This window comes from Canis lupus, chromosome 23 (genome assembly GCF_003254725.2).
Source record: "Canis lupus dingo isolate Sandy chromosome 23, ASM325472v2, whole genome shotgun sequence".
In the NCBI taxonomy this organism is placed as follows: Eukaryota; Metazoa; Chordata; class Mammalia; order Carnivora; family Canidae; genus Canis; species Canis lupus.
The window spans coordinates 2146406-2154673 of record NC_064265.1 but is presented as its reverse complement, the minus strand read 5'-3'; the positions used below and the strand labels follow the sequence as shown (position 1 = coordinate 2154673).

The window sequence follows — 8268 nt, the reverse complement described above, 5'->3', positions numbered from 1 at the left end:
TATATTTAGGATCATCTGTTTTTATTCAGACCAAATAAGCTGGGCTCCTGAATTTTTATTTTATTTTATTAAGATCTTAGTAGCAATGTTTATTTTGTAGGTAGTAAATGTGAGAATTTATATAGAGTCTCTCTTTTGATATATTGAGGTTTTTATTTAACAAATCTACTTAATATTTACAATCTGCTAGGTTCTAAGTGCTTTACAAACATTTGCACACAAAATTCTACCCATCTTAGGTTCTCCATTTGTTAAAGTGCCCTTTGTTAAAGGGGCTTTAACAAAAAGATTAACAAGAGAAATCAGTTTAATGAATACAGTGTACATCATGCAGGAGAAACCTCAACAAAAAGTAACTCAAAGTGATGGCTTAGAGCTCTGGCCTATGCGGTGCTATCATCAATGAACAATAAATTTGTTTAGAAGTGGCAGGACAAAGGAAAGCAAATTTAGGCTTCCTAAGGTGGCAAACTGTAGGAAGATCAAAATATGAGAAGAAACTAATAGAGTAAGATTTATAGATTCCTCTAGTGACATCTCTATGCTGATAAAAGTCTAGAGTCATCTCCAGTAAAGCAGAATTAATATCCTGCCTTTAGGCAGAAAGGGTGGAGAGGTAGAGCGGGTTATCATGTATTTGCTGCTTCCTAATTGTCATCAGCTCAAAATAATGTATATGTCAAAGAGTCCTATTTGGGGGTGACATATTTGGATTCCTTCACAAGACCCTATTATTTCATTTTGCAGATGAGAAACTGAGACAGAAGTGAATGAAAATGTAGCCTGAAATCCCTAAAATAGATTTTTCTATTCTGTAATTCTTAAACTGGTATCCCTTTGCTGGGGATTTTCATAAGCAGAAAGAGCCAGGGGGAAGTTTCTAGATCCTCTAAAAAACCTCCCCTACCTAAGTTGTATTTTATAGAACCTCCTAAGAACAGTCCTCTTAAATTGCTCATCCAAACTGCCATAGTAATCTGTGCATCACACCTACCATCCTTTAATATCCACACACATTGGGTTTAAAAAAATCACATTTCTTTTAAAACATACCTTCTGTTAGTCTTTGCATTTTTGTATCTGTCCAGGAAGAGATACACAAGAGCTTAAGGCAATGTGTTAGCAGATAGGCAGGAATATCTGACACTCCTTGCTCCCAACACACACATGCAGACAAATGCATACATATGTAAGAAGAAACGTAGCAGGGAAGCTTCCTTGAGAGGTGATTCTCACACTGAATCTTGAAGGGGAATATGCAGTTCACCAGGTAGAAAAGCATTAAAAAAAAAAAAATCTCCACGACTAGCATGTAGAGATGCACAGGCATGATGACACTGCATACAAAGTGCAGGATATGTGTGGTGTTAAAATATAGTTCCTCCCCAAAAAAGATAGAAGTCATAACTTTCACAGAGATGTAAAGATGAACATGTGTTAACGACTTTCTCTCATGAGACAGATTTTATAAATACCAGTTGAAATGGTAAGTCCAAAGAATAGACACATTTATAGATCAGGAATATTGAAAAGAATGTGCAAATTGAGGCAAAACTGGCTTCTTCCATTAGTGAGAGTGGAAGTCAACTGAACATCTATAAGACAGAATTTGCATGTCTACAAACAATTCTTTTGTATTGCTACCACTTATTTAAAACTTAGAGTTGTAAGACAGCTCCCAAAGAATCAGCAGATAATGCAGAAGGGTGACTCCTTCAGTTTTCCACTGAAGCACAACTTTTCCCCTACAGTGAGTGTAAGAGACAAAATTTGTTAAATATTCAGTGGCCACATCAAAAAAAGCCACAAATACCACACTGAAGAGTTTGGACTTCTTTCTGCTAGCTTTAGTTTCTGAGTAACGGAGGTTCGTGAAGGGCCAAGCTTTATGATCTCGCCAGATCGCTTTTCATGCGAGGCCAGTGGGGCAAAGCCCAGCAGCAGGTGGAAGCTTCCCCGGAATAGTGCAACTGTCACGGGCTATACCCCAAGACCTGACCTTTACCGCCCACATGCTTGTACTCACTGACCTCTGTCCCGCATTTTTCCTTAAGCTCTTCTTTCCAGCTTATCTCTTACCTCAGGCAAATGAAAGCGAAAGCTCCCCCAGAGGGATAAGAGCTGCCCAGATGATGACCTCCAGCCACACCAGTCTGAGCCTAAGCCCGGACTCCTGCTTGCGCAGACGGATCACGCAGTGACCTGCAGAATGATCGGGACAACTTTTACCTCCTTGTGATACTAAGACCTCCGCCCAGCGAGGAGCTGGAGCCTCCTTTACGTAACCTCTTGCGGTTGGAGGACGTGAGCGAGCGCCGCGGCCTGCTCCCCTTGGCTGCACGCTCGTGCTCGTGCCTGAGCACGCTCCCATGCCCAGGCCCACCTACGCTGACAGGGCTTCCCTAAGTATTCATCCTCCCCCTAAGTCACCCAGCCACCGCTGCCAGGAGTCACAGCTCTGGAAGCCATTCCCAGTGGTCTCCGTGTTGCTGAAAACGAAGTTTTCCTTCGTTTCCTTCGGCTCAACCCTGACTCACCAAGGAGCAACCCCTGCGGGTTCGGTTACACAAGCACAGAGGCACGAATGCAGTCTAGAAGGCGGATGCTCTAGATAGGTCAGATTCTGAGAGGCTGAGCCAAAATCCTAGCAAAGCGGAGAGAGTGGCCAAGCCCAGAAAGCAGAACCGAGCCGCTGGACTGACTGTGGCTGAGGTGGATGAAGTGCAAAGCTGCGTGGGGTGGTTTCTGGATTCCTGGCTCAGACAGCCGGGGGGCTGGTGGCACGCCCCCTACACAGGGAGGGCGAGCCTGGCAGGAAAGGTGGGCTCCGGTTTGCACCTCGAGACTTGCGGCGTCTCTACGGTACGCGGGTAAATATGCGGAGAAGGCTGAGAGGCAGGAACCGCAGAGACGGGACGGTTAGAAACCACTGGACGTGGTTGTCCCGGCGAGCAGCAGGCTGGTGGGACCGCGGGCCACAGCAGGCCCTGCGCGGTTCCACCGAGCTGTCGCCTAAGACGGCGCCCGGGCCGCAGCCCCAACGGGCCGTCCACAGACCCGCAGCGCAGCGGCCCAGCCCTTCGCCCATTGGGCCCCGCCCAGCCGGTCCAGCCGGCGGCGGCGCGGCGGCGGCGGCGGCGGCGGCGGCGGCGGCGGCACGCAGACCCACTTCCGCTTCCGGCCTGGGCCAGCCGGCGGCTGCGGGCGACAGGCCGCGTGCTGAGGGGCCGAGGCCGGCTGGCGCTTGGCACCGGGCACCAGGAGCCTTCGCGCGGCGGGTGGGCTCCTGTGAGCGGGTGCGGCGGGCAGGGCGGGCTGCCCGGGGCGGATGCGGCGGCCACTGCCCTCGGGCCCCGCGGCGGCCCCCAGGCGTGAAGGCGAAGCGCGAGGTCCGAGGAAGCGAGGCCGGCGGCCGGGGCCGAGCGAAGCGGGAGGCCGCGGCCCTGAGGCTGGGGGATGCGAGGATAGCAGGCAAAAGAGGAGGATGGTGGCCCGGGCGCCCGGGAGAGAAGAGGTGGAAAGTGACAAGTCGGGTGAGCGCGGGGCCGGAAGGCTGCCGTGAGGCGGCGAGAGGAGGGCTGGGGGCTCGGCGTCCTTCGGACCCGGCAGAGCCGCGGGGCTTAGCGGCCGCCAGGGCGGCGGAGCTCCTCTTGCGGTTGGGGGGCCCGAGCAAGCGCCGCGGCCTGCTCCCCTTCGCTCCGCGCTCGTGCCTGACCTGAATTGGCGAGGGCCTTTCCGCTGCACGTGGTGGACCGGGAGGGTGCCCAGGAGCTCTCTGGGAAGGTGTTCGCCCTCGGAGGAGCCCGTGGCTAGAATTACTGAGAGGGTTCCTGCTAGTACTCGTTGGGCTAGTGTTGGGGTGAGGCTGCTGCGGGTTTCTGTGTAGCTCCTTAACAGGAATTAGGTCCTTTATATAAAAACAGTTGTGTATTCTCATATAGCTATTAAGGGAAATAAAAGTGGATGGTTTCAGTTTCTTATTTTAAGTGGGACTGCTTTTTTCTTCTCAATATAAAGTCTTTTCTGGTTTTTATGTTTTTATCAGCCAAGGAAAAAAAAGTTACTGAAGCCTCAAGTGATGATCCACAGCCAGGGATTGACCTGGTAAGAAAGGAATCATTAACCAGTTCGGAATCTTTCCAAACAGTGGAGTGCAGTGAATTTCAAAGTATGGCTTTCTTGCAGTCTTTGGGTCAGGAAGGTTTGGTAGAAAGTATTAGAAGAAGAATTCGAATTAAAAATCTTAAAAGCTTAGAAAGCCCACCTCTCAAAATAACTGAAAGTAAGGCTACACAAAATATTAAGGTTGAATTCCAAGATGAACTGTGCAAGAATACTTCAAAATATTCTTGTAACAGCTTGTCACCTGGAGTGGAAAATAATTCCACTTTAAAATTACGTGATTGCAGTTGTTTCCCCCATTCCAAGGGTTGTAGTGATGAAAATAACCTTTCATATAAACCTGATGGTGGATATATGCAAGTATCAGAAAATTCCTCGAAGTTAAAGAAAGAAAACCTTAGGAGTCTTGCAGATAAGAGTGACACAAGTAGCGCTCCTCAGCTTTTACAAACTGAAGAAAACTTAATGGGAATAAATAAATTTTTGCTTGAAGAAACTGATTTATACCAAAGTAAAAGTAATGGCTTACTTTCCTGCCTTCAAAATGAAAAAAATAAATACTTAATAGAGGAGAGCAATGTTGATAGAAAACCCAGGAAAATGATGAAGGTGTCTGGAAAAGGAGATGAAATGATTATTGAGATGAACTTCTCTAATGTGTATAACAAGTCTGAGTTGGTGTTACAAGAAAACCAAACAAGTGCTGAGGGTAAAGAAACAGAGACTTTAGAAGCTAAAAAAAGTCCTTTAAAGGTTTTGAGAAAAATAAGCCATAATACATTCTCCCCAATGGATCATTTAGTAAGTCTTCCAGAAACAGCAGAAAAAAAAACAAGTCCTGAACATGATGTAAATGCTATGTTTCAGAAAACCATTGAGCCACTTTTGGAAGAAGAAACAAAGACTGCTTCAGAACCCTTAGGATTTAAACGCATGGAACCAGAGGAGTACTTTAAGTTGATGCAAAGCTCAATAGTGAAATTACCTAGTTATTGCCATCTTACTGAAAAGGGATCTTCACGGGAAGACTTGAGAAATGAAGCTGAAGAATCGAAGTTAGGCTGTCACAGAACAATACCGATGACTGGTAAAAGAACTTGGCCTTGTTTTTCATGTGCTAGAATATCTCCCCAGTGTTGGAAAAAGTCTTCCTTGTCAGATTCAAATAACTTTCTTCCTGAGTCTCAGGAAAGTTTTAGGCAAGATGATTTTTCTAAACACCAAACAAATCAAGCTCACTTAACTGATTCTAAATTATCATTACAAAGTACCATAACAGAAACAAACAGTGAATCTTCAAGTAAAGAAAAATTGGATTCTAATTGTTTGTCTTTAGTCTCTACAGTAGAACCTACTTTAATGATTATAAAGGAACCCATAATCGATGATAAAAAGATAAAGTCAGAGGAACCAAGAAGTGGGTCAGAGGTAGTTGCTAATACTACGGAAGATACTCAGCTAATTAATGTGTCTCAAAACTTAACAGGAAGTAAAAAAAAAGATAGAGGGAATTTAACAAAATTTAATTTGACAGTGGCTTCCCAGGATGGCCAGGAAGCAAATAACTCTATAGGCAAAACTATGCATCGAAAAGCATGCATTGCTAAACAAACCCTTGTGGTTCCAGACTTGGTTAAAATACTGAACACAGGACGGCTGACTAATTTTAAAATTCCGTTACTTAAGAATAAAACAGGAAAAAAAAAAATAAATGCCAGATCATCAGAGAGAGAAGCATGTAGTCCCCTAGAACTTCTTGACAACTTCTCTGGAGCAGAGGTAAGACAAAATAGGAATAAAGAAAATGTCTCTACAGTAACTTCAGGACCTCAATCTTTGAGAATACAAAATAGTGTAACTCCAGTGCAAGCTAATTCTGACTCCTGTGGCTGCAAGAATTCCTGTAGTATTTCTTCAAGCTTTTTAAAGCAAGGTGATGATAATAAACCATCCAACTACATTTCTGAACCAGGCAATATTATTTCAAATAAGGAAGCTATTTCTCTGAGAGTTGAAAGAAATACTTTTTCTTGTGATCGTGGGTATATAGAGAAAGGTCCTGCTTTCTGCTCTAATGAACAAGAATCTTTCAAATCAGTTTCCTCTGAAATAAGTGGTAGAGATATGACTAAGAACTTTTCAGAAATTAAAATGGGGTTTCCAGATATTCTTAAAGCATATGAAGATGATGTCCTCTTAATTGATGTCATTCAAGATGACCCAGATCTCTTTGGGGTCTCCAATGAAGGGGAGCTCTCATTTACTTCAGAGTTCCCTATGATAAACCAGGAACCCAGTGTTGCTGAAGAGCACCAATCAACAGACTCTAAGCACATGGAACTTCCAGAAAAAAAAGAACCAAGCGATGACTTGAGGTATGCATGTTCAAGTATGCCTTTTGGTGCAGATTATTGTTGGGGGTTTCAAAAGCACTTTCTGCTCTTACATATCGCTAATTTATTCAGTGATCATTGAAGCTCCATTATTTTTTTTAAACCCAGTTATTTACTAAATGCAGTACAGCACATTACTCCTGAGACCTGGAAATGTCATTATGCTAAAACTTAGAGTCAAAAACAATTCTGTATATCTTGGAAATTATAATGGGGCAGATTAGCTGTTCAGAACTTTATGGTTTAAGTAGCTTTTTAAATTACTAATATTGCTTTCAAAGTAAATTTATTTTCCTGTTTAATTATTACAAATATGTGGGTATACTTTTATTTCAGCCATGTTACTTATTAAGAACTATGTATTTTAACTCATTTTCTGTGGCTTCCTTCTTAGATAAAAAAAAAATTCATTTTTTAAGGAACATAGAAGCCTGAGAAAAGTTTGACCTGTTTAGGACTTGAGAGTAGAATCAGAAGTTAAACCAGTTTTCAAAGGAAAATAGCATTTTCTAATGGTTCTCCTTTTTAAGGTGATGGTTTTATATGATGATTTAGCCTGAGGCAATTTTAAATGGAACCATAATAACCTTCATGCTCAGGAATTTGATCTTTTCTGGTTGGTCCAAATTTTATATTATGTCATATTTTACTAAATTTTTATGATTCTTTAAGATCTAATTTATATAATATTTGAATAATAGAATGTTTTGTAAACAGACTCAAAGAAACATGAAAACATTTTCTGCTAAGATTCACTGCTACATGACTTAAATCTCTCTGGTATTTATAAAACTCAGTTACTTTTGTGATATCGTAGTCTTCTTGATGTTCTTAGTGTTTCAGGAACTTGTAACTTATCACCAAATAGAAATAAAGAGTTTTATTATTTACTTTTAGTGATGTAAAAATGAGGTAGAATTGATAACCTGCCCACTCTGAAGACAGAAAAAATAAGATGACAGGTTGTCAACTTGTACAGGGTCACACTGCTAATAACATAATCTGGATTTGATCCTAGGCCTGTCTTGTGAATTAGTCCTTTGGGGGAAAAAATAGTGGTTCTTACTTGACCTTTATGGTTTTTATGGTTTTTTAATCTTCTTGCCACCTATCAGCTATGAGACCTTTAAAGGCAAATCACTTTGCCTTATCTATAAAAAAGGGAAGATACTTGCTTCCTCTTCATGCAAGTTAAATCAAAGAATGAATTTTGGTTTTAGCATGGCACTGGGTGAGGAGTAAGGGTTCAGTAGAAGGTAGTTTTTGAAGGTGATTTTAACTCTTGTTATACCATGCCTCCTTTGAGGAATACAAATTAGAGCAAATCATGTATTCAAGAGCAACATCTGTTAGCTAAGAAGATGCTGACAATGAGCTACCATCAAAGGTAGCGAGAACTGTGGGCAGGAAGTTTGTTTTCTGTCCTTTTTTCTTTTTTCTTTTTTTTTTTTAGTATAATGGCTGATTTTGAAAAAGTGATACATGTTCATTGCATTAAAAGTGTAAAAGTAGGAATCCTACCACCCCAAATAACAAATTAATTGCTAACAATTTGTATTCATCTGGGCATGTAGTTAAATACTGTTTCAGAAAGATTGTATCATGCCATTTTTTTTAGTAAAAACATTTACTTTTATTAACTCTTAACGTGGTGGGGGGAACTAAAGCAAAACTAAAGGGGATTGCTAAAACAATACACTCTGTATCACAAGAAATTAGTTTCTAGGGGTGCCTGGGTGGCTCAGTTGTTTAA

General features: G+C 42.3%; 1 protein-coding gene across 1 annotated transcript in view; it reads left to right on the top strand.

Moving 5' to 3' along the window:
• Positions 1 to 3301: 3301 nt before the first annotated feature.
• Positions 3302 to 8268, top strand: part of TOPAZ1 (testis and ovary specific TOPAZ 1) — a 77971-nt gene continuing 73004 nt past the window's right edge. Inside the window, 2 exon segments of the mRNA XM_025461469.3 lie at positions 3302 to 3533; positions 4046 to 6497. Of these exon segments, the coding sequence (XP_025317254.3) occupies positions 3329 to 3533; positions 4046 to 6497 (2657 nt within the window). The 5' untranslated portion in view covers positions 3302 to 3328.